The sequence below is a fragment of the Acinonyx jubatus genome, chromosome B2, assembly GCF_027475565.1.
Source record: "Acinonyx jubatus isolate Ajub_Pintada_27869175 chromosome B2, VMU_Ajub_asm_v1.0, whole genome shotgun sequence".
Lineage (NCBI taxonomy): Eukaryota > Metazoa > Chordata > Mammalia > Carnivora > Felidae > Acinonyx > Acinonyx jubatus.
The window spans coordinates 79,802,795-79,829,918 of NC_069385.1; the positions used below are offsets into that span (position 1 = coordinate 79,802,795).

General features: G+C 36.1%; 1 protein-coding gene across 3 annotated transcripts in view; it reads left to right on the forward strand.

Annotated features, from left to right (window-relative positions):
- Positions 1–2,606: 2,606 nt before the first annotated feature.
- The window catches only part of PHIP (pleckstrin homology domain interacting protein), a 137,551-nt gene continuing 113,033 nt past the window's right edge, over positions 2,607–27,124 (forward strand). For 2 of the 3 annotated variants that reach the window (XM_053222544.1, XM_053222546.1), the window contains exons 1-6: positions 2,608–2,872; positions 2,988–3,046; positions 3,182–3,211; positions 3,401–3,460; positions 18,080–18,230; positions 18,318–18,416. In XM_053222544.1, the coding sequence (XP_053078519.1) occupies positions 2,833–2,872; positions 2,988–3,046; positions 3,182–3,211; positions 3,401–3,460; positions 18,080–18,230; positions 18,318–18,416 (439 nt within the window). In that variant the 5' untranslated portion in view covers positions 2,608–2,832. Of the gene's footprint in view, positions 2,873–2,987; positions 3,047–3,181; positions 3,212–3,400; positions 3,461–18,079; positions 18,231–18,317; positions 18,417–27,124 lie in introns of all 3 variants that reach the window. The other variant, XM_053222545.1, reaches the window with a different exon arrangement.

Consider the following 27,124-nt stretch of genomic DNA (forward strand, 5'->3'; position numbering starts at 1 on the left):
TAAAAACAAATAGTTTATTTGGTTGTAAAAAAGTTTTAATTTTTAGCTGGTAACCTGTATTTTCTTCTAACAGACTGATGGTAATAAATTAATTCAAAGACAAGCTTACAAATGTCTTCAAATTAGGTATTTGAAAAAGAAACCATAAACATTGTCCAAGGTTAGTCAAAATGACAAGAGCATCATTTCCAGAAAACTTAGAAGGGAAATTTTCCTTAACAATTTTTTAGGAGCTAAGTCCTGGTAGCAAGCTTAGGAAAAGTTTTCGTGGCTTCTAAATGAAAAGCATACATGAGATAATCATACTAGCTTTCCATGTTTACATAACACTCGCAAGACATATATGGAAAACTTTACCCAGAGTAATTTTATATTCCATGCCATAATTTGGTTTATTTTCCTTTGCAAGGATAAAACATCTATTAGTAAGAATCAGACTAATACAAATATTTCAAAACCACAAGATTATGACTATAATTTTTAGTTCCTAAAATCTGTTTGTAAGAAGAACATCATGATGATATAAAAGATCACAATTATTCGAAGAATATAACACTTTTTAAAAAGTTAAAATAGAAAGCATCAGTCATAGAAATAAATAGAATTGCAAAAAGGCATATTAAATGTCTGTCTTTTCAAAGCTAACTATCTAGAAGCAAGCCACTTACCTACAATAGACAGAATGGAATTCACGTCTATAAAAATGCAAATATTTTCAATATTTGAAGGATAGCCATTTCAATAAATACAGTAGCTCTGATAACCAGGCTGCAGTAGGACGAGTCATGGTAACTTCTCTTTTTTATTCGATTAAGATTGTTCTAAAAGGCAATTTTTACATCCTATCATTCCAAAGAGGTTGAGGCTTTTTTTCTTCTTCCTCACATGTAGGATGATTTCTGGATATTTAGTATAGGGCATCACACCGGTTCAGTCTTGTAGTGCAACACAAGGCAGTTGCAGCAAGTATTTCCCACTAGTAATGTAAGGAGCTAGGAGGGAACAAGGCTTGAGGAAACAATCTAGAAAACCATAACACAGCTTGTTGGTCCTTTACCCACAAATAACCTTTTTAGACCAGATACATAAAACGCAGTTTATTATCTAAAATTTTAAAGGGGAATCTTTTGTTAAATGTTAACAAAGAACGACTATCCTAATTCCCTTTAAAATGCAACCCTTAAAAAAATCAACTATCAAGTCTTTTTGAAAAGTGCTTAAATCATCTGGAGATAAAAATCACTTGGTGTCCTTGTTTTCTAACAAATGGCTTTTTCCATTGTTTCCATTAATTTCACCCATATTCGTTTTTTAAAAAACAAGGCCCTTACCCTCATCAGCAAAACACAGATGTATGATTTAGCATATAAAACCGGTAATTACCTACTAATTTACGAAAGATTAATTTTTTCTCTTTTCGTCAGTTTTCAAGAAGTCTTCCCGTGATTAACTGTAAACAGGAATGGTTTACACCTCAAATTAGAAGCCATTAATTAGCATGACGAAGTCAACTGCAAGATACACAGATAATTTAAATTATTTAATCACTAATCACCTTGGTTAAACTGTAGTATACTCTTTCAATATCCTTCGGTAGGGTATTGATCTGTCAGTAAATTACCTCCCGATCAGTTAGAGATAAATATTAGCGTTCTTTCCTTTCTCTCAGCTTTACATTATTCCTTCTTGTAAATACTTAAAAAAACCTTTAAGGTTCTTTAATCCCAAGTCGCTAATTAGCCATCACTAGCCTTTTTGTAACCAGGAAAAAGAGTATCTGAAGTACAGATCAGGAGTTCGCTTTGCCCGTAAACAATAAAATAAATTAAAATAAAACATCTTTAAAATGTAAAATGCTTAAGGCAACGGCAATAATAAAAGATATACGCAGAGATGGCTTCGGCAAATAACGGGCTTGCAAACGCCAAGTGCTTAACAAAAAAAGCCGAACCTCTATTGCAATATACAGCACTCCAATAAATTACACAACACTTTGCATAGGCTGCAGAAATAACGCAGGACAAGACTTACACAGATGCCAATCCGCAGCATTTATACACATGCACATGGCAAGAGACAGAAACCAAACACTATCATTCAACTCGGGCCGGGGAGCGCGATCCCGAGTTTGCCCAGCGCGAGAGGGCTCTCTGCGTGTGTGTCTGTGTGCGCGCGTGAGAGTGAGACCCATCCTCGGGGCATTTCCCCTCTTTGGGCAGTTTTGCTTCATTTGTTTCCCATTTCTGCTACATAGAAACTAACTTCCATCTCAGCCCCAGCCAGCGCCACTGAATAGAGCCTGTGCTGCGGCTTCGTGTGCGTCAGATCCCTCCGCGGAGTCGTCCCCGGCCCCCTCCCTCCCGCGGTCGGCCTCCACAGAGAAAGCGCCTTTCAGCCAACCGGCGGCTCCGACTCCGACATCTTCTCCGACTGGAAATAAATAAATAAATCGCACCTTTGGCCGGGGAGGAAAGGGCAGGGGTCTCGTCACACTGGGCGCGGGGGCGCTGGGCGCGGGGCCGGAGGCACTCTTTTTTGCGCCGGGGGGCGGGGGCGCGGGCCGAGGACCGGGCCAAGCCCGGGCCGCGAAGGCGGCGGACTCCTTTCTGCGGCGGAGGGATCCGCGGCGGAGGCGGCGGCGGCCGTAGCCGCTGCCTGAGAGTTGTTGTTTCCTCCTCCTCCTCCTCCGCCTCCGCCGCCGTTGCTTGAATGGTGGAGCCGAGGCTGGGCTCGTGAACACACACTGACAGCTATAGGGCAGGCGGCGGCACCATCCCCGCTTCCCCTCGGCGGCGGGGTGTCCCGCCGGCGGCCCTGAAGTGACCCATAAACATGTCTTGTGAGAGGAAAGGCCTCTCGGAGCTGCGATCGGGTAAGTCGGGGGGCTGCTGGGGCCGCTGGCACCGGGCGATTCCGCCCGCGGTCCCCCGCCCCCCGCCGCCCGGCCGCTAAGCCTGTGTGTCTCCCCGTCCCCCTCTCCCGCGCAGAGCTCTACTTCCTCATCGCCCGGTTCCTGGAAGATGGACCCTGTCAGCAGGCGGCTCAGGTACGGCGGCGCGCGGCGCGCGGCGCGGGCCGAGCCGGCGCTCGTCGCTCGCGGGCGTGGGGGAGGGCGGCGGCGGCGGCGGCGGGGCTGCGGCCCGGGGCGCGGGGCTCAGCTCTCCCCGCTTTGTTGTTGCAGGTGCTGATCCGCGAGGTGGCCGAGAAGGAGGTAAGGGCGGCGGCGGCCCGGCGCGTCTCGCCGCCGCGCGGCCGCCTCTGGGCCGTGCCGCCGCCACCGCCGCCGCTGGGGCGCGGGGCGCGGGGTTCGGGGTCCCCGCCGGGGCGCGGGGCGGGCGGGGGAGGGGAGCTGGCGGGCCCGGGCCGGGGGCCGGGCTCACGGGGCGTCCTCTCCCCGCAGCTGCTGCCCCGCCGCACCGACTGGACCGGGAAGGAGCATCCCAGGACCTACCAGAATCTGGTGAGACATTCACGTCGCGGAGCAAAGAAACTTTTCCCCGAGTCGAATAAAAATTGAATTTCCCGCAATTTTTTACAGAGACAAAAACTTGGCCCCAGAACGTGAAAGCTCCAAAGGCCACGGGGAGGGTTGGGAGGCCGGCGCGGGGGTTTCGGGGGGCAGTGGTCGGGGGGACACGCACCCCGAGGCCGCAGGGGCTGCCAACAATTTATTTGTGATATTTTGTTAATGTACTAGAAATAAAGATACGTCATGAGTGTTGTGCAGTGCAAGGCCGGAGGAGGAGGGGCCGGCGCGCGCGTCCGTGCGGGCGCGGGGGCGCGCGCGAGGCGGCGGCGGCGGCGGCGGCGGCGGCGGGAGCGGCGCGAGGAAGGAGGGCGCGCTTGCTCGCTTGCTCTGCACGCGCGGTCGGCTCGGCTTTCTCCTGCCCCACACAATAGCTGGTGACTAACTGCTCCGAAGTGGCATTAGCATTTCACAAGCAGGCTATTCAGCCGCAGCGGAACCGTAGCAAGGCGTTATTTTTTTTTTCTCTCTCTCGATTCTTTTGCTTTCCTTAAATTCAGAGCTAGGTTTTTTGTTTGAGGGGTTCGGATGTATGATGATAGTCGGCCGGAGGCTCCTCTTGCTTTTTTCCAAAACACATTCGCAGAAGTGTAAAAGCCTGTAACCCCCCCGAAAGCCAGAAGTTTAACAGGCTTTTTCTAATTTTGCTGATTCTCGTGCTATTCCGCGACTTCAGTAAAAACTGTTATTGGAAGTCACTGAAGAGTTTTGATTTTTACGCTTACATTTATTGTGGTATGGAACTTGGCAAGTAAAAGTTTTCCAGCTTATATTGGGGTGTATTTTGTTTAATAGCTTGAAAAGTAGCTATTTTTTTAATTTTGTGGGGTTTCACAGTGAATATGTTAGTAATTTCTAAAAATGGTCTTATGAAAGTGGACCTGTTGTGGCTGGACGAGTAACGTATTTGTGTTCGGTAGTTGTATTTTTTCATATTGTCTCTCCTAAACCGATTTAGGTTGTTTGTATGAATATGTGTGTCTGGAGCAGTAAAAGCAGTCACACGGCGGGGGTGGTGGGGGCGCTTAATCTGTGCAGTGCAACTGACTCGGAACTGATGTTTTGAGGTGGTTCTAACGAGTATAACGTTATTTCATGAGGGCTTCTGAAACGATTAGGAAGTTTCACCTACCTTAGAATTGAATGTCTTCTGTGAGGTGAAAGCATGACAAGATTTTGGTGGCATTTGTTTCATTTGGATGTAGAACATCTAACTTTTGAATTTAAATCTCTTACGATTTAATATAGATTAAGCGTCCATTAGGTTTAGGAAATTTAATGGAGCCTTAACAGAATATATTTATTTCCACACTCTGTTTTCAAGTAGTGATCGAGGCTTTCATTCAATACTTTGCTACAGTGAATGGAGGGAGTTTGAAGCAAACTCTAAGACAGTGCCTGCAATATTTTAATTTGGAGTGGGGGGGTGTAAATATTTGACAAAATCCTAAGTGGGTTCCTTGACTTGTTACTTGAAAAAATTATGGAGCTTATAGTATTCTGTTTTTAAGAATTGGGCAGATTTTACAAAACTCATTCTTGAATCTCATAAAAACCTCAGTCACTGAAGAGTGCTGTTTTCTTGTAAAATTAAAATGTAATATTACTGCATTTTTAAAATGAAGCAGCTGATGGTATTTTGCTAAATTATGGGAATGTGTAATACTTGCATGAATATCATGTTTTCTCCAGTAAAAACAGGGGCACTAATGTTCATTTTTAGTTTCTTGAGAGGGTTTTTCATTTCATATATTAATAAAATGAATTTATATTCCTTGTCTCTTTAACAGATTTAGAATAGTAAGTGGTGTCTTCTTTAGTGTGTTATTTTTCAAAATCCACCTATTTTGCACGGAAGTGGGGTTTTTTGCCTGGAGTGTTTTCTCCTTTTACCAGAACAGTCATCTTGGCATACTTACGAGGCAGTTAAGAATTCTCGTTAAAATGTAAGAGTTCCTGGTTCATTTTCTCTTTTTGTTCATTCAGCATATTGTTCACTCCATATTTACTGGATACAAGACACCTTTTGAAGTGCTTTTATATCCATCAAACTATATAACTAGGTGTGTGGGTATTTGGTTTAACTTAATTTGGGTTTTTGAAATTCAGTTAGCTCTAAGACATTTTGGAACACCATATGTCTAGGTGAGCACATGCAAAATCTCTTGTATAATGTTCTCTATTGTCTTAATTTATTCTTATGACTTAAAAAACTTCATTGCCTTCAAGTTGAATTTACTTAACATTGGTTTTAAGTTAATTTGGTGAGTGAAACCAAAATAATAACTATTATTTGTGATTTCAGTAGTGTCTGTCTCTACCTGGAAATATGTTGCTCTGTTAACTGATAAATTGACTAATATGTTAAGTGGAAGAATATATATGTCAGATTGAAATTTCTAGAAAACCTCAAATTACAGCTATTTAACATAGATCAGCATCTGTAGTCAGCCTACATGTAAATCACAGCGATTGAGTTTTGACCAAGAGGAAAGTGGAGTTTTAAGAGCACTTTTAAAGGATCATAGGTTTTAAAAAAAAAGGATGCATTTATTGCCAAGTGTGATTGATAAAGTTATTATAAAACATCATTGTATTGCCATCTACCTTAAGATTTAAAACATTTTTAAGATTGAATGGAATTTGAGACAAAGTGAAATGGTTTGTTTCTTATAGTATATGTTTAATCAGAGTTTGTATTTTTAAAAATAGGTTGGTCTTAAAGCAAAAGGGTATATTTTAAGCTTTCATCAGAATTGTTATTTTTTAAATGGAGCCAAGCATAGGTAACTTTTTATAGAACAGGAAAACTCAGATAATTTTTGGGCAAAGAGAAAGCTTTGTCATTTCTTATTTTGAATAGTGAAATTAGTTGGTGTATTAAGTTTTGCTATCTAGTTGTCACTTTAGTTAGTGGTGATTGCGTACTTACAGGATCTTGAGGCAGAATCTTTAAACACTTTTTACCAAATTTGGGATTCTGATTACATTTCTTGCTTACATGGCTGTTTTGTTTTGTTTGTATACATATACATACACATACATATATATGTATATATGTATGTGTATGTATATGTATATACATAAAAACTGGGTTCTTGTTAAACCCAGTTAAAATGTTAAATGTTAAAAATGATGTAATTTTTATTTTATGTAGTGGTATTTACTTTTCCTAAAATCATTCCACTTACTAGAAATCTTTCTATTCAAATGAAAGGATTGGGAGTTAGATATGGATTGTGATTGTAGTCCTGTCAGCAGTTAGCCTGCAGGTTACCTCAAGCAGTTATGGAATTTCTCTGGGTCCCAGTTAGCTCATTTGTAAAATAAGTGAATTGAAATTTTTGTAATCTGAAAATTGATTTTGAACAAGAAATAGCAATACATTGTCTCTAAAAAGCTCAACTCTTTCATTTTGTTGATGGTTATCCAAAACACAAAAAAGTAGATATGGAGAAAACCTGCAGATTAGAAAATTATATAAATGCTTTTTATAGTGCCATTCTTAGGTTGTAGTATATTTCTTCTTAGAGACAGGTGAATATTTTTGATACCCTACCCACATTGTAGACTGCCTCTTTACTCTGTAATTAGTATATTTTTCTCCATGGTTTAAGTACTAGTTTTCGTAAATTATTGCTAGTCTTAAATTCAGAGAAGAATAAGAACCATGAATAAGATATACTTAAGTATAGATCATACGTGTGCATGTATTTAGAGTATGCTGATTAATGTGAAAGTTAAGATTCAAAACCTAGGAGACAAGTTTTAGAAAAGAAACAAAAACATGTTTTTGAATGAGGTATTTCTGTTCTATATTGAAGATAATACTGAGCTTTTAAAACTTAACCAGTAAAATTTTGGGGGTGGGGGATGACGAGTAATGAAGTGAATGTGCAGAATAGAGTTACATTTCGTTTTTTAATAGAGTATCAGTGAAATAGTAAGATTTGCTTGGTAGTCACTAAAACACAGCTTTTGTATCCTATAGTCCCTGGGGTGCCTGGGTGGTTCAGTCAGCTGTGTCCGACTCGTGATTTTGGCTAAGGTCACGATCTTATGGTTGATGGATTCAAGCCCCTCATTGGGCTCTGCGCTTATAGCACAGAGCCTGCTTGGGATTCTCTCTCTCTCAAAATAAATTAAACTTAAAAAAAAATCTCCTAATTCTTTTAATGAAAACTACAAAGTTAACATGTTAGGGAAACATGCTGAAGGGCTGAAATGGGCAAAACTTGATCCTTTCTTATCTATGCAGTTATTCTGTTGGTATATATACCATTATTTTAAGAAGTTGGAGGCATTTACAAATATTTTTAAAGGAAACAAAGTACCCGTTAAATTCTTTATACTCCCAAATGATTGTAAAGTGGCCTGAACATAAGGAGGAGTTGGATTATCCCATCCCCAACTACATAATGGTGTTTTACATGACTGTAATGAGGCAGAATAGTACTGCAGGAGCTTGTTTCCAGTCTGTAAAATGGGCTAAAAATAGCCCTGTTTTGTAGGATTCGGTGAGTGATAACTGACTGGCACAAATCAAGTACAATGTAAAGGTTTGTGTTTGCAATTATCAGGACTTTAATCATGGTAGTAAAGGTTCCAGTTATAGCTTTATGATGCATTAAGGTTTCAGAAAAACATCTTTATTTGAGAAGTAAGTATGCATAATTTTCTGAACATAGCAGCTGCAGCGTAAGAAAGACCGCTTTAAAACTTCAGAAGATACTATTGGTAGAATTATATTGTAGATCCAATAATTAAGTCTAAGGTAGAGAAAAGTATAATAAATACCAAAAGTAAATAATTTTTAAAACATTGTGGCTAGAATTCTAGAAAAATTTTGGTGGTCTGTATAGTGATTCTATGACTTTTTTGTGGACTAATTAACATTAAAAAATGTTTGGGTAGTTGAAGTATCCAAAACTGGTTAGAGAATACATGAAACTTTTTTTCTTTTGGTAGTCAGATGACATTTAGGGATTTGTGAAGGGAACTTGGCTGTTGCTTCTGTCTCCTTCTGTTCAAAGATTTGTATAATTTAAACTCCTCACAATGGTTTGTATTTTTGAAATTGTCAGAGAGGACATGTTTTGTCAGTCTGGTTTAAAGTTACATGTTTTAAACAGAGCTTAATACAGACTTTTTGAATTAATCTTTAAGTGAGCACTAGGTTAAATTAATCCTATGAATGCCAATTTTTTAATCCACTCAAAATTCCTTTGTCAGATCACAAGTTTTTGTTTCTTTTATGTAGAAGCACCTTATCTAGTCTACTTTTCTTTTTCCCAAATTTTATAGTTACCTGTCATTGTCACTGCAGAATGGTAACAGATAAAATTGTATCCTATACAACTTGTTCTGGACAAGTAATACCAGACAGGTTAATTTCATTCTTGTAGTTTCTCTGTTTAAGTTTCTGAATTCACAGAAAAGTATATGTAATACTAATAAGCAAAGTGGACGTTAGTTAACAGTACTAAGTATCCATTTTAATGGGCTTTTTAATTATATTCAAGAAAATCAGGCATTAAAATGAGTGTATTTTTCTTCTAGGGTATTTAAGTTGCTTTTATAATTACATCTAAAAGTAATAAAGGCTATTATATGATACAAACCAAACTTAAAATTTTAGAAAAAAATTTAAAATGTGTAAAGATTATCGATTTCTGATTTGTTTGTGAAAAGCTATGTTATGGGTACAATTATGAGTAATTTGTGAAAACTAATAAATTATCTTAGAATGGATAAGTATATGTTACTGAGCATATGGAATATAGAAGAGTCTATTTTAGAACAGATTGGAGAAAATGATACTTTTTTTTTTCTGTGGAATTTGAGAATTCAGTGTACTAAAAAATCAAAATTATGATATAGAAGAATGAAATATGTAAGTGAGAACGTTTGGTCTCTGTAGTGACAGAGAAGGCAATCTTCAGATATGATGCTGGTCCATCTTTATTTGCCTTACACACACAGAAGCAGCCTATTTGAGCTCAGGGATGACAGATAAGGAAAAGGGTGGTTGGTTGGATGAGAAGTTTTTCATACTAAGAATATGTAGTTAGCAACATGATCTGATGCTCCTTCTGTTTAAGTTAAAACTAAATTGTAAATGGAATGAGGTTTATAATATAGCTTAGGTTATTCGTGATAGCATGGATGATGGCAGCAGGAGGCACGAATTCTGGACTCCAGGTGGCCTGTGATCATGGTGGCATGACCCATTTGATCTTTATCAGGGATAGAGAACAGGCACATAGCCTGTCTTGGCAGAGGTTATAGTAGAAATGCAAGAAATATTTACCTTGTGTCATTTGATTCTGGTTTAGATTTTGAGGAAATACTAAATTCTAGGCAACTTGGAGAAATGTGCATTTTTTTTTTTTTAAACAACTTCACTGCCATTGTATGTGTGGTGTTAGTTATTTTGAGTATACTGTTTGAAACTGAAACATGACTAAAAATGAAACTAGTCATTCTCTTAAGAGTATTTATATTGACATTTTAAGAATAGTTTAAGAATTTTCCGTCTTTAAATTAATAGACGATAACTTTTCCAACAGAATCCCGAATTGGAAATTTAAATTTTAGTTTAGTAAATAATATTTTAAGGAGGATTTCTTAACTGTACAAATTTTGCTTAGGAAACATGATTTAATTTAAAAACAAAACTTCAAAATGTAATATTTCAAAAAGTTAAATTTTATCATGTAGTGTTTTAAATTAATTTTTATAGAGAATCCTTTGTAGTTTGTGGACACCTAAATTCTTGATAAAGTTTTTTTTTTTTGTAGCAAAATATAGTCGGATTGTGATGAATAAAATTTGGAAGAACATCATGCATATTCTTTAAAAGACAGATTTGTATTGATAATACTAGCTGAATTATCGAAATGAATTCTTAGGTGGTTGATTAAATTGTGAATAGAAGACAGTCTTTCAAGCATGTTTATTGACAGTTAATTAAGGGTAAATAGACCACCAAGATTAATTTTGACACTTAATAAGATTCTGTATTAATTTTATTATACTTCTAATTACAAAGAAATCATAGGCATGTAAAGAGTCCTTGTGAGAATAGTTACTAGATTAGAGGATTTGACTCGAAAAATGTTTATGTAGGTTCTATTAAGAGTATAATCCTAAGAGCTGTGTGACAGTGGAGCAGGGACTAAAGTTTTGAGAAGGAAACTAACGTAGTGAAAATAACAGTAATCTTGGAATCAGGAGACCTTGGGTTTGATTACTAATTTTTCCTATTTTCTAAATGTATGACTTTTAAGAGGCTGTAACCTTTGGACTTCAGTTTTCTATATCTGTGAAATGGGGAAAATACTTGATCTTACTTGCTTGTGAAGATAAATTTTGAGAATACTTGACACAAAGTAAGTATTCCGTGTATTTTCTACGTGGAAGGCTATCACAGTTTTTTAAAAAATTGCTCAGAAAATGTAAACTAGCTTTAAAGATGGTGGATGTAATTTTAGCCTATACATTGTAAATCTGTTGATTTATAATTAGAAGTTTAAAGTTTTGAGAATTTGAGATCTGGTTTTAAAAATAGATCTTAGAGAATGATTAATGGTAAATAGGGCTTTTAAATTTATGATTTTGTTCATATGTTAGAATAGTTGTAAAAATAAGAATTGTATTTCACTAAGCTGACCTTTTAGAATTTAGAACTATAGTGGAGAGCAGAAGTAACTAGCCTTTCAGATTTGAAAAAAATTGAGAAAACGTGAAAAAACTGACATTTTTAGAACAGATCAGGTGTTCAGGACCTAGTAGTGCTAAATATTTGTGGATCTTATTTTCATAGGGACTTCTTAAATTATATGCTAGAGGAAGAACTGATATTTCTAGATCTCATAGGTAAATCAAGTAGTTTCATTGTATTGATCTGCCTCATTTTGGAAAGGTCCTTAAAATGATTTCCAAAATGTTTTTTCCCTGCGTAGGTCTAGAAAGATTCTCAACATGAAAGATCAACATGGAGCATGTAATGTGAAGTGTAATTTAAATGACAGACAACTCCATGTCACCTACCATCACTACCTCCCAAGGTGGTGACTTGGCAGTCTCAGTCTTGTAGATGAGGGCATTGAGATGTGGAATAAATGTTTTCCCGCGCTCAGCAAGTTTAAACGTAGACTGTTGGACTTTAGAGCTTTCAATCAAACTACTGACCTTTTCTTTAAAAATTGAGTAGAATTCTTAATGACAGTATGTCTGGTGGAATGCAGTGGCTTCCAAGTTTTTTATATTTTCTTCCCACTGATAAAATTTACCTTTTAACGGTAATTTCCATTGACAATGTCAAAATTTTCTTGGCTGGGAAGAACGGCTGTTTATATGAAGTAGCATAGTAAGCAGAAGCAGATAGTTTTAGGCAGGGATGCAAGAAAGTAAACTACTCAAAGACCTCAGTCTTTCCTTGCTCCTTCCTTGCTATAGTTTACATTTTCAGAAGAGGATCCTGTTGTTCAAATTGTGATAGACAGTTCTAGAAATGTTTTAAATATGCAGCTGGAAAAAGGAGTGATAAAGGTTTATGATTTGGGCGAAGGCTTGAGCAGAGTTGTCTCTTTCACAGAATTCTGCTATCCTTGCTAGTGGAAATGTTGATAGAACCAAGAATTGTTTAGATCAGGGGTGGTAAACTATGTTGGTTGCAGGTAAATTGTGTAGGAAACCTGTTTATAAGGCCTCGAAGCTAAAGTTACTACATTTTTAGAGTTGGTAAAAATATGTATGTACAGCTGATAGGTGCCTCCAAAGCCCAAAATATTTACCATCCGACCCTTCACAGAAAATGTTTGCTGACCTCTGTTCTAGATATCCTAACGTATTTACACAGGGACACCTTTAATTCAGGTTTTAACCATTAATTATGGACCCTTAACCCAAAGATTGTTGTTACTGTATCAAGTGATTTTCTTTTGGGATTGGAGGTGGGAGTGGGGATATGAGAAGTTTGAAAAAGCTCTGACTAGCCCCCTGGTGTAAGAGTGAGTCTCAGTGAGATGACATCAGAGTTTGCATCCTTAAATCAGGCTCTTGCATCTGAGTAGGAGAGAAGATGAGATGTTTATGAAAATTTAAAAGGGGAGCACAGCTAAAAAATAGTGTATTTTTCTTATTTTCTTTTCAGGATAGTAATCATAAATTTTATGGTTTAATCTGTTTGTACCTTCTAACTTTAAGAGTTTAAAATTTTAATCTTAGAAATATTGAGAAAAGTAGGGCTGATCACATTGATTTCCTTTAACCATAGTAGGAGATAACCATAGTAGGAGAGAGTATTTAGGGTTGTCACTCTATCTTTGTAATTTTATTTTCCATCCTTAGTTGTTTATCTTTTTAAAAAAGTTTTGTTTATTTACTCTGTACACCCAGCGTGGGGCTTGAACTCACAAACCTGAGATCAAGAGTCGCATACTCTTCTTACTGAGCCAGCCAGATGCCCCTCTATCCTTAGTTGTTTTAAGTGTCACCCTTTACCTGTAGGAATTTGTGCCCTTGTGCTAATTTGTTTAGTACTGAAAGTGAACTTTAGAATGTTTCTTTTTCGGCATAGTTTAATGTCTGTGTTGAAAACTATTCAGAATGTCTATTTTTAAGCTTTCTTCTATATTGATATATATGTATTTAGGGCAATAGGTACTACAGGCAGTGTAAATGAGGGCTGGAGTTACAGCTCCTTGGTTTGATTCTCATCTCTGCTATCCACTAAATGTGTGTGATCTTGGGAACCTTGTTTTATATTATTGTATAATAATTTCTTCATTAACGGGAATAATAGTTCATATCTCTTAGGGTTATTAAAATAACTGAGCTTTTACATGTAAAATTTACCAACTTACCACAAGGCCTAGCATTTAGAGTGTAGTCAATATGTGTTAGCTAGATAGTGTTATTAATATTTATCACCTTTAACTTTATAATTTGATCATACTTTTTATACATTGAATGTCTTAAGAAATTGAAAGCAGCATGGGTCATGGAAAGTAATCAGTATATTAGAATTGAGGATGTTGTTTTGTTTTTCCCAAATAATAGTGTACAAACCATTACCAAGAATCCAAATATATACATTTTGTTTAAGGGATTTTATTACGATCTCATTTCCGATTTCCCTTTTGATTTTAATTTCCTTTTAGTTATTTACTAGTATAAACAAATAAAATAAAAATTTATTCAAACTAAAAAGCTTAATATTAAAGATACGGTATCTTACTAATTTGAAAATTAAAAATCACATATGTGTAGTCATATATGAGCCATTTTAATTTTTTGAACCATTTTCATTTTTTAAAATTTGTGTTTGTCTTTACATTTTATTGACCATAGTGACATGGATTAATACTCGTTAAGAATAATGATTTAAGGTAGCAAAAGAAAGTTTTCATTTATTTTTATAAGTATGTATTGGGGGTGTGTGTGTGTATGTGTATGTATGTATGTATGTATGTGATGCAGTTTGGACCAAAAAGAGACTTGATTCTTATACTCTTGTAGTTAATGGCAAAGTTGAGAAGAAAAACATTGAATTATTAAACTTTTAGATGTATAATAACAAACTGGTACATGAGTTAAGAAAAAGTTGCCAAGAGTATGTACCCAAGATAACACATTTAGACTGGTAAGATAAAGGAAAACTAGGGAGGTTACATTGAAGAGAAGATTTGAAGCACATTGAAGAGTTGTTTGGGCAAGGAATGTGGGGAAATGTAGAGAGTATGCCACATGGGAAAAGCCTGAGAGCAGAGAGTGCAGGTAAAGAACCTGAAAAAAGGCCAGTGTGTCTAAATGTGGTAAGTGGGGGCTGGAGCGTGTAGGACTAAGAACGTGCCAGATGAAGCAGAGAAATATGAATGGACCATACGTGCCTTTCAGGATTTGTAGACCATGTTAAGGAGTCAGATATCTAAAGAGCAAGGAAAGTCTCTGAGGTGTTTGTTTTTGTTTTTTAATTTATTTTTTAATGTTTATTCATTTTTGAGAGACTGAGCGCAAATGGGGGAGGGGCAGAGAGGGAGGGAGACAGCATCTGAAGCAGGCTCCAGGCTCTGAGCTGTCAGCTCTGAGCTGTCAGCACAGAGCCCCACAGGTCTCTCGAACTCACTAACTGCAGGATCATGACCTGAGTCAAAGTTGGACGCTCAACCCACTGAGCCACTCAGGTGCGCCCCGTCTCTGAAGTGTTTTTAAATTTTTTATAAGTGTTTATTTTTGAGAGAGAGGCAGAGCATGAGCTAGGGAGGGGCAGAGAAAAAGGGAGACAGAATCTGAAGCAGGCTCCAGTCTCTGAGCGGTTAGCACAGAGCCCTGTGCATGGCTCAAACCCACGAACCGCAAGCTACAGTCAGACACTCAACTGACTCGAGCCACCCGGGTGCCCCTCTGAAGTGTTTTAAGTAAAGGTGACTGGACCAGGTAAAGCTTTTGGAGAGATCATTATGATTGCAGTATACCGAGTACCTCTGGAATAGAAGAGATTATAGATTCGAATGAGGTAGGAGGCATGAGTAGATGTGGGAGAGATAGGGGTTATTGCAACGATGATTTTGAATTGGATTGTTGTGGAGAATAGGAAGGGAAAATCAATTGAACTTGGTGACTACTTGGATATTGGGAAGGAGATGGAGGAATGGGCAATGTAAAAAATACAACTTTTTCGCTTGAGGCTGGATGGATAGTGTTGCCGTTTGTCAGGGTAGAGAACATTTTGGGAGGTGAGTGTTGACATGAGGATTATGAGTTCATTTTGCATATGTTGAGCTGAGGAGGGCTTGGGATCCAAAGAGAGATATCTTTTAAGGAAGTTTGATGTGTAAGCCTAGGCTACAGTTACAAATTTTGGAATCATTGGTATAATAATTGTCCAAGTAGGAAGTATTGAGTGAGAAGAAATAGGGTCTGGAGCTGGACTCTGGTAGAACTCTGGTAGAACAAGTGAACGAGCTCTAAGCCTGTGTTTACCTATATAGGTCATGGACAAGTAAATCGGCAGTCTTAGGATATTGCAGGGGTCTTAGGAACCTTCAAAACAGGGCAAGATAGAGTTGTTGTTTGGGGGGAAGAGGATCATAGCTATGATTAGATTCTCACTGAGGTCTAGATAACAAAATATATGAAGAACAATATGATAGAAGTACTACAGACTGCTGGTTAGTGGGGTAAAAGAACATTTTGGGCAGGAGTATAATGTGCTATGGAAATACAAAGATAGAATGTCCAAAAAAGGGGGGCAGAGGTATTGTAGTAGGTCATAGAAGGCAGTGAGGCATAGACTGAGACATGAAGGAGAATGAGTTGGGGAAGGTGGATGGGCAGAGAAAAGATTTCCAGCAGACGGATCAGCTTGTATAAAGTTTCAAAAGCCAGAAAGCCCCTGAGGATTTTAAGAACTGAAAGTATCTAACTTTTAAAGTGAAAGTTGATTTTGAAAAATTGAAATATACTAAATCACCAAGGGAAGACTAAGTCTGAGAAAGTGGATTCATAGTATTTTATTCAAAGACACAATTCTGCAATAAAGATATTCAGGTTCACTACCTGAAATGAGTCTTGCAAAATGACTCCAAAACAGGACAATCACAAAACTAAAGTTATTACGTAATGAACTTTATGATTAAAATAAAATTTTTAAAAGAAATTTTGATTAAAGAAAGCACATACAAGTTAGAACTAGAAGGGACTCTAAATATTCTAGGCTTTTTCCTTTAAATTTTATTTTTAAGCAAATTAGGGAAGATTAAATATAATTTTAAAAATTCATATTTGGTAATTTCTTCTAATTTTTTTTTTGCTTAGCTAATCACCTTAGTGTTTGAAAAAGTATGTTTTAAGTCAAGATGGTGATATTAGGGAAAAGGAATCCTAGCTTAATAAGTTTAGGAAATTGTATTAAAATCAAACAGATTTATCTCAGGATTTTTCAGAGGTACATAATATAGTATATATAATTTGTATTGGGACCTCTTTTCTGCAATTCTTCATTCCACTAGTACTTACTGACCATCTACTATATGCCACACACTGTATTACTTTAAATTGTCAGTGTAACAGTATGGCTCTGTTGTCTCTATGACAGGAATGTATTATGATAAAAAGTAGGTTGGTTTCTCTTAATTGGCTTCAGCTTAGAAGGATGAATAGTAGCTAACTTTATAAAAACACCATTCATGTTCTTCTATAGTTTGGGTATAACAGATACTGCAAGATGGAATGAAATGATTTAACCCTTCACTTCCTTCCCCAGATCAATCTTATAAGGAATTCATATTAAAAGTGCCATTACCGTGTGTACTTGAGTAGCATTTCTCAAACACTTGGCCTCAGAACCGCTTTATGTTAATAAAAATTACTGAACTTTCTTTGTTTACATGGAATTACCTGTTCACATGATTTAAAAATTAAGGTAGATTATAAAATATTTTATTCATTTAAATATAATAAACTCACTTCATGTTGATTAACATTTTTTATAACAGTTTTCTAAAAGTTTTGAAGAGTGGCATTGTTTTACATTATCAGGAATGTTTAATGTCTGGCTTAATAGGTTTCTTATATCTGCTGCCTCACTTAGTCTGTTGTGATATCACATGCCACTTGGCCTTTGGAAAAATCCACCATGAGAAAGTGAAAAAGAAAAATAATATATTAGTATTATTTATGACTTTTACTTTAGGAACCTTCAGGAGTTCCCAGAACTCACTTTGAGAACAGCTGAACTATAATATTTAGGTGGTACATTGACAAATTTTTTATAACTTGATACCCTAATCATGAAATAATAAAATAGTATACTTTTTTTCTGTAATTCTCTTTCTAAAGCATTCTAAAAGACTTTCAGGATGGATAATAAAAATATTAGAATTTCATATCTTGGTTTCAAATGCTATCATAAACTAAACAGTGTTTTGAAGTTGTTCCAAAGTGCCCAAACTTTTTGTGGTAGGTAGATTTATTTTATAGTCGAAGCTTAGTTAAATCAGTAGTTGCAGTTTGGCCTTTCTCTCTAAGGTTTTTTGTGAATTACAAAATTCATCATAGAGGCTATGTAATTGTTTTTAAATTTTGTGATGAGTACATGAACTATCAGGGTCTTTTTTGTTTTGTCCTTAATTATTCTGGAGATACTCCTTATGTAAAAGATTCAAAACATTTATTATATTTTGTAGTTGGATGACTTGTTTGAAGCTTTTGAAAATTAAAATTTAAACATCATTTTAGGTTATAATGCTATATAGTTTTTCTTCATTCAGTATTTGCATTGACTAGAATCTGCTAATTTATAACTTGCTATATTTAGGTTACATTAATTCTTTAGCAGTTTTTCTCCTCACTGAAGTAAATGATGGTTGGGGTAACTATTCTGTGAGTCAAGTGGTTGAACAGAACAGACATGAACTTTGACCCCAAGTAAAATGAAATGTGGACTAGCCAGAACAAATTATTCTATTTTTTAAAGTATATTTTATTTATTACAAAGAACTATATCACTTTATTTAGCAAGTATTTTATATGTCTTTCACATAATAGGTGAAGTATTACAGACATTTAGCACCTGATCACTTGCTGCAAATATGTCATCGGCTAGGACCTCTTCTTGAACAAGAAATTCCACAAAGCGTTCCTGGAGTACAAACTTTATTAGGAGCTGGAAGACAGTCCTTGCTACGCACAAATAAAAGTATGAACAATTTGTAATAGGATTTAGACATTCTTTTTTGTGTATGTGTCCTACCTTTGGATCCATAAAAATATGTGTGTTTAATAGGCTGCAAGCATGTTGTGTGGAAAGGATCTGCTCTGGCTGCATTGCATTGTGGAAGACCACCTGAGTCACCAATTAACTATGGTAGCCCACCCAGCATTGGTGAGTTGTTTGAGTTCATTACCAAGTTGATATCCTCTTGGTAAAGAGCTTTTGAATATAAAAATGTTTTAGTTACTTCAAGAGAATTTCATATTATGTGCATTAGCATTCAAGTAAGGAAAAAGCTATCATTTCTTTTTACTATGTCAGTAATCTTCATAGTGAAGTCATGATATGTAATTATGGATTGTATGTATTGTACGTAATGTAGGTTAACTAGCTTATTGATATTCTATTTTTACAGAAAAACTGTTTTCCTAAAATGTATTAGATTGATTTTGTGGGTGACTGTATCACAATACACATTAGTTATGATGGTGGAAAACAAAAATAGTTCGGTTATTTTCTTATAAAGCATAGTGTATTTTTCTGCCTTTAAAATTTCAAAGAAGGAAAACTGATGCAGCTAGGTCTTCCTCTTGAAATACCTCCTAGATTCATCCCTTGTCTCTTCTACCTGGTCCTTGGTCTTCCTGGATTACTGTAGCATTTCCAAACCAGTCTTGCTTTCAGTGTCTTCTCCCTCTTTCCCTTCCGGGTCATACTTAGAATACTGTAATATTAATCTTCTTTAATTCTACCCTTGCTGTGTTGTCCTTCTACTCAAGGTAGTATAAAGAGGTTGTTTAAGATATTTTAATGGTGTCATACTTCCTCTAGCACCAATCTAAACTTCTGATTTTCAGAGACTTTGATATTTTAGTCATAGCCTTTTCTCCCACCCCCACCCTTTTGCCTATCCAGGAGTGTTATTCTCCCTCTCCCACCTATCCAAATCGTACTTACTTCTTCCTTTTCTGGATACTTATACTGATCATCAACAATGCAGTTCTGCCTTTTGCTTAAGATTTATATGGTATATCTTTTTTCACTGTTTTACTATTAACCTTTTTGTGTCCTTTCATTTCCCATATCTCTTAAAAATAGCAAAGAAGTGGCTTTTTAAAAATACAGTATGGCAGTCGTAATGTTTTATGTAAGGCATTTTGTTCTGTATGTATAATTATTGATATATGTGAATTTAAATCTCCTAACTGTTGCTGCTTGGAAATCTTGATGATTTTCTGCAGTTTGTCTGTGATAATGCCTTGGTGTCTGTGGGGTTTATTTTTCTTGTTTGAGATCCATTAGGTTTCTTGAATCTGTAATGTCTTTTACTGGCACTGGAAAATTCTCAAATATTATCTTTGAGATAAATTTCATCTTTGCTCCATTCTCTCTCCTTTAGGACTCCAGTTGAACACATACTAGACTCCCTTACTTTATCTTCTCTATCACCTTCTCTTTTTTTATGATTTCTATCTTTTTGTCTCTGTGATGTATTCTGGTTTGTTTTCACTGACCTATTTTCCAAAGGTATCCTATGTGACATTTGTATGGCAGACAATCGTGGATGATTTTTTTTTTCAGTATATTGTCTTGGTTACATAATGATATTTATATATTATCTATATATAAAGAACAACTATTAAAACAAAGGATTTGAGACACTAGAGTATATTTGCACTTAGAAAATTATACTAGGGGCAAAATGGTTTTGTTGAAAGAAGGGGAAGGTAAAATATTAAAGGAGTTTCACTGGTAGGGAGAAGTTTATCCTCTCTTTGAAAAACTACAGGTCTGTATAGTAAAGAGAATGTGTTATGTTATTCTTTCAACACATTGTCATGTAGCCCTGTGGTAGGCAATGCAAGTGCAAGAATGATTGACGGTACATAACTTTCATCTTAACATTTCCTATGTGAGTAATTACTATGTGCCAGGCAGTACTCAAAGCATTTTTCATTTATATTCTCTTTTAAAACCTAAATGGCCTATAGGAGGAACTGTTCTTACTTTATAGAGAAGGAAATTGAGGCATGGAAAACGTCGGCATTTTGACCAAGGTTACACATTTAGTGAGTCATGAAACCAGCCTGACTCCATTATGCTGTCTTATTTTCAGTAAGCTAAACTTTCAAGTCGTAGCATTTGGCTATTCAAGAAAATTGGTATTAAGTCTCATGGTCAGATTAGTAAATATTGCTGACATGGATATAGGGAATATGACCAAAATGTCTTGAGTTTTTTGTTACAGCAGAGTAATGCAACTGGTATATTCAGGTATCAGAATTAATTACCAAGCTGGTAATTTTTGTATCTTTCTGAAAGACTTAATTTCATAAGGGTTAAGATGAATGGTTTTTTCTTCCATTTGTATTTTCAGGAAAATACTAGCTCTTTTTATTTAAAAAAGTAACTATTATAATGCCAATTTTACCTGCTTTTTCGTATTTGCATATAGTTTCTTAAGTTCCCAAAGAAAAAAAGCTGGACTAAAAATGAGTCTATTTATTATAGTCATAGTTTAGTATCATCTCTTTTCGGTTCACCTTGGTGACAGTCTTGAATGTTTTGTGACTGCTACAAAATTGGGAATAGGATGGAAGTGGAAAGAAAAGTTCATCAAGCTTTTGGCCTGCATGGTGATAAGGTGTATCATTTTACGTTATCACAGAGTATGGGTTAGAAGATTTTTTTTTTTAAATATGAACATTTGTAGTACTGACTTAATTCTTTTGTTGATTCCTCTTTGCTATTTTCTGTCTAGCTACTTTTAAAGATTTTCTTTGCTCTTTCCTTGATCTATGTAGTACTACCAAGTAAAAAGGGACGTAAGGAAAAAACCTTAACATTTTAACTTTTCATAAACTATGGATTTAAATATTTAATATACATCTAGATATTTAAATTTTGAAGCATTTGAGATACAGAAGTTTTAAAAATAAACTTTTAACTTGGAAATAAATATTTACTGAAAAGTTGCACAGATAGTTCACAGTTTCTTTTATACACCCTGTGCAGTTTTTCCTAATGTTGTAATCTTATTACCTGGTACATTTCTCAAAACTACAGAACTAGCATTGGGACAGTATTATTAACTAAACACCAGATCTTATTCATATCTCACCAACGTTTTCTGTTAATTGTCTTTTCTTGTTCCAGGTTACCAAACTGCACTTAGGAATTTAAGTTTTTTTTGTTTTTTTTTTTTAATGAACTTTCTCTTGTAACTCAGAAGATCACGTAAGATAAGTGTGGTGATAAATTGGATTTTCCTTTCTTAGATTTTTGCAGACTATATGCAAACTTTTGTACTTCTCAATTTGAGTATTTCACATTTGTCTGAAACTTTAAAATGTGTAAAATAGAACTTCTAACCCTGTGAAACTTGTTATTCCAAGCCTGGGAGTTAGACTTCTTAATTCATTTCTTAACATTCGTTTAGTAAATAAGGCATGTGTATTTTATTCTAATCTCTTGAGTCTGTTTTTCATTACCATTGCAATAGCCACATTTAAGGCCTTGGTACTTCTTGCCTGGAGCTGTAACATCATTCATTCACTTACTAAGTAATTACTGAATCTCTGCATTCATTATATCTGGCATTGGGCTAGCATCTGGAGTTTTAGGATAAATAAGAACATGCTTGACCTCTGCTCTCCTTGAACTTATAGGCTACTTGATCCCTTGCCTCTAGTCTTATTCCTGTGCCCTAGGATTTAGCTCTAAATCAAGGTTTTGTAACTTTGGCATTGTTTATATTTTGGGCCAGAGAATTGTTTGCTGTAGGCTACTGCCCTGTGCATTGTAGGGTGTTGTATCAGCATCCCTGCCTGTGCCCAGTAAATGCTAGTAGCATTTCCCACCTTCTGCCCCTGGAATTGTGACAACCAAAAAATATCTCCAGATGTTCCCAAATGTCCCTGGGGCAAAATTGTCTCCAGTTGAGAACTCTAAAAGTTGTAAAAGGCATGTGTGATCCTGTCATGCCTCCTTTCCCTCATTGACTTTGAATAGTTTTAACCATGTAATGTTGCTCATAAGGCTGACCTTTTCCCATCTTCCCGCCTTTTCCTTGCCTCTACCTGTACTCTAGCTTTGTACAACTCCTTGGCAGTTCTTAACAGTCAGCTAACCTCTTAACCCTTTGTCTCTGCACGTTTTATTTCTGTCTGCAATGTCTCTCTTTTTTGTTAGTTCTATGAATATCTATTCATTCTTTAAACTTTAAATGTCTGCTTATACTTACCTCTTCTATAGGTTTTGTCACATAGTTGTGTCTATTTCCTTTTCTTTTTCTACTATACTGTTAGGACATGGAGGATAGAGATTATGTTTCATTGCTCTTTATAGACCCAACTCCTTGGCATTAGTAAACATTAAATGAAGAGGCAGTTGGTAATTGATGAACTGGAGTGGGACTCAAAAAATTCAGCAGTGTATAGGGGGTAAAAATTGGAATAGATGGTTGGAATAGCCAAGAGAGGGACTTGGTCCAAGGATATCATTGAATTAAGGGAAAACCTCAGAAGCTGGTTTTTAAGAAATTAAGGTTTATTAATGAATTATCAGTTCATTACACTTGAGATGTCAAAAACCCATACCTGTATAATTTAAGAACCAGGTATTGAGCTTATCTCAGTGTGTCTTTACCCTGTTTTATAAATCCCGACTGCTTTGCATCTCCTAGTCCTTGATGTAAATTGTGAAAATTGAACTGGAATTCATTCTCAGGGCAGGAGAACCAAAGCAGTCAGCTGCTTTCTAGTCCTCTAGAACCTCTCTTAATGGGAGAGAAATAAAAGAAAAGAAAGGTCCTACTATTCTGTTATCATTATCTTCTAACTCATTTTCTATGGAAGAGATACATGATCATGTATTAGGCATAATAACAGATTTACTTTCAAAAATACTTATGATCTCAGGTATTGTGCTTTCTCCAATCTCCTTACCCATATTATGCCTATTTTCAGATATAGTTTACTCTGTATTTGCCTATGTTAATAGGCATAATTTAATAATAAATGACATTAGTGGAGGGAGACCTGGAAAGAAGACACATAGGTACATTAAAGCTGTTTTTAAAGTTAAATTTGGGGATTCATTTAATGCATGTTTATCTTGTGGAAAAGGTTGTAATAAAGTAAAGCAATCTTTTGCTAATTGCCTGTTTATATTTTTTGACATTTACCATATTAGCCAAGTAAACTTTCTATGTTTAGGTTTTCCATATCTCATCTTGTTTGTTGTTTTGCCTATGTAGTTCTACTTGTTGCTTCTGTCATTTTACTTGCTGCTTCTGCTGCAAAGTTCCAGTTTTGGTGGGTGAGGATAAGGGGTATTGAGAAATCTCATTCTGTGTGAGTGTAAGGAAAGCTTTACCTTGAAAAATAGCCTTGCTACACAAACATGCAGTTAACATTAAGAAGCTTTTTGCATGAAAAGAAGTTTTAGATCTCATCTACATTTATAGTTTTTTCTGAGAAAACTAGTTTGAACAAAGGCAGCAAAGATTTGCTTAAAATTAGATTATAAATCTTGACTCGGCTTTAGTCTAGATGTGTGGCCTTAGGCAAATTATTTAATTTTTTAGCCTCTCAACTTCCTCATTTGTAAAATAGGGGTGAAATTTACCATATATGGTAATTTGGAAACTTAAATGAGATAGCAAAGTGACTATGTATGCACAATGTAGACTACACTAAATGTAACTTTTTGCCCTTTCATCGTGTAATTCTCATTTAATGCATTATTTTGCTAGTAAATCTTGAGTACTTTTAAAGCAAAGGGTCTTTTCCCCTTCTATTTTTACTGTGCTGTTTTGCCACATTTCCAATATTTGACTTATTCTACAGTTGGTAGTTTTTTAACATAATTTGGCACTGGGCTGAGATCTGGAGGTTAGAGTTAAGTTTTTCCTCATGTAACCATGTTTCTTACATAAGTATTAATAACATTGTATGTTATAAATCTGTAAGATTTAACATATAATTTAACATTTGACATATAATTCAGTAATTTGTAAGATTATAATAATAATCTGTAGTTTCTTTCCTGTTCATGTATTCTTTACCTCATATTCTGTTAAGTTTTGTACCTTTTTTACCTCAGTCCATACTTTATCCTAAGTTAGGCATCTATTCATCACTTATTTAAATACATTCATTTTGACCTATTTCTCAGTAACCATTTTCTCTTTCAGAACTCATTTTCTTCTATTTTTCTAATCTTAGTTTTATAATTTGTGTTGTTTAATCATTTCTGACTTAGCTATATTTTTTGGATTTTTATTTTTTGGTCTTGGTTTCTGTTTTTTAATCTGTCCCTTGAATGATATTTATTTACCTTTGTTTTTTTCTACTGTACTGTTAGGGCCTGGAGGATAAAGATTATATTTTATTGCTCCTTATGGACCCAATTCCTCAGCATTAGTAAATATTAAATGAAGAGGAAGTAGGTAATTGATGTAATTAATGAATGAGGTGGGACAAGAAAAGTTCAGAATGACATTCATATTTCCATTTGGCACAGGTTTTTGTTATTTTAATTCTCTTCCTTGCTCCCCTTCCTCTCCTCCCTCAGCCTCTCTACTTCCTTGTTTTACCTTCTAAGAATAGGTAACTGTGAGAGACTCCTAAGATGTATTGCATTTTTGTTTTAAGGGAAATAAAGCTAATGTTCATTATGCCAAAGTGCCAAATATATAAAATAGACATTATTATTTATTTTTTTCTTTTGCTTAAATTTCTTTTCAAATTTATGATTGACCAGAAAAGGGGAAACACTTTGAAGAATGACAGTTTACTTAGGTGAGTTCAAATTGTTGCTCTTGTAGCTGTGTTTTATTTTCTTTTGTTAATAATGAGAAGAAATTCTTTTTAAGGTCATAGATGTGATGAGAGGTATCATCTGTGCCCCCTGCCCTCTTGTTGTACTATGTCTGGCAAGCAGTGTCAGTAGTAATTAGGAAGCACTAGCCTTTCATTACCCCCTTTTAGTTTGTGTCCCATATTTTTCCAGATTGTTTACTTTGATGTTGAATTTCATATCTGTTTAAGTGAAGCAAATTATTTTATTTTCTTCATAAAGTCTCTGACTTTTTATTTTGAATTTTGAAGTTAAGAATTGAACGTTTTCTGGGGCGCCTAGGTGGCTCAGTGGGTTGAGTGTCTGACTTCGGCTCAGGTGACGGTCTCATGGTCCACGAGTTCAAGCCCCGCATTGGGCTCTGTGCTGACGGCTTGGAGCCTGGAGCCTGCTTCAGGTTCCATGTCTTCCCCCCTCTCTCTCTGTCCCTTCCCCGCTTGCAATGTCTCTTTCTCTCACAGAAATAAACATTAAAAAAAATTTTTTTAGGGGCACCTGGGTGGCTCAGTCCGTTACATGTCTGACTTTGGCTCAGGTCATGATCTCACAGCTCACGATCTCACAGCTCACGACCTCACAGCTTGTGAGTTCGAGCCCCATGTCAGGCTCTGTGCTGACAGCTCAGAGCCTGGAGTCTGCTTCAGATTCTGTGTCTCCCTCTCTGTCTGACCCTCCCTACTCGCTCGCTCACTCTCTCAAAAATAAACATTTTAAAAATTAAAATAAAAATAACATAAAAAATTTTAAACCCCCAAAAAAAAAGAGGGGGCAAGGAATTGAACATCTTCCTAGATATCTTGAAACTAGGAAATCCATGATCAGGCTGAATAGATATTTATATGAAGAGAGCAGCAGTTTGTTCAGCTCCATAAGGAAGATGAAGGGGAAAAAATGATGTCCCATAAAGTCTTTTAAAAAGTAAAAGAAAAACTGTGGTTAGTAAGATTTAATTTTATAACATGAAGATTTGATTGTTCAAAGTCAATATTGTGGTAGTATATAATACCTTTGAGTTTATAGAACATGTTGTCTCATTTGCTTTTCATAACAACATTGCAAGATACCCCAACTTTATCAAAGAAGCTGAAAAAAAGAAGAGGTAGTGACCAAGTCAATTATCCCTGGTTGTGTTTTTCTGAAATATGTCACATTTATTTAGCACCGTTTTGCCTTCTCTGTGAAATTCTTTATGCATTAGCCTTGTATCACTTGTGTCCATTTATTGATTTGGGTATAGGAGCCTTTGAATTCAGAATGTGAACTTTAGAAAGATTAAAACATGGTATGTTGTTTCAAGTTTATCTCTTTCCATATAAATAACTTAATTTGAGAGAAAATAATTCAATTCCTTGAGAAAGTATTATTAACAGTCTTGTTGGCAAACTGATTACATTCTAGTTTAAAATGAAATTTTGGTTTTTGAGCCCTTTGATTTCTTTTGCAAAATCAACTTTTGCTTTTAGCCATATTCCTTGTGATCTGTTCTCATTGTGATCAAGAGATAAAATGGCAATTGGTTATCCCAAAGCAAATCTTATGTTATTCCCACTTCTTTCTCCTTAATAACCTTTAACTTCCTAATTTGGGGGAAATAGTCCAGAATGCTTTACCATAGCTTACAAAGCATTCTGGAGTCTGTGCCCTACCTTCCCATCTCTTCACTTGACACTTTCCCCAGTGTGCTCTGTGTGCTAGCCATACCTACTTCCTTATATAGTTTGAGTGCCATGTTTTTTCCAGCCTCAGACCATTGCACATGCTCTTGCCTCAACCTAGAATATGCTCCCTTCCCACCAACATTCTTTGTTCCACTTTCAGGTCTTAGTTTAAATGTCGGTTTTTCAGAAAAGCCTGACTCACTGATACGCAACCCCTTCCCTCCCCTGCCATATATTTAGGGCCCTCTGCTGTATATTTTAAGGTTTTTCTGAACCTTTTTTTTGTTTTGCTGACACTTCTTGTTATAAGTCCTTGTTTCACGTCTGTCTTCCCTGCTAGACTACAGTCTTCATGAGGGT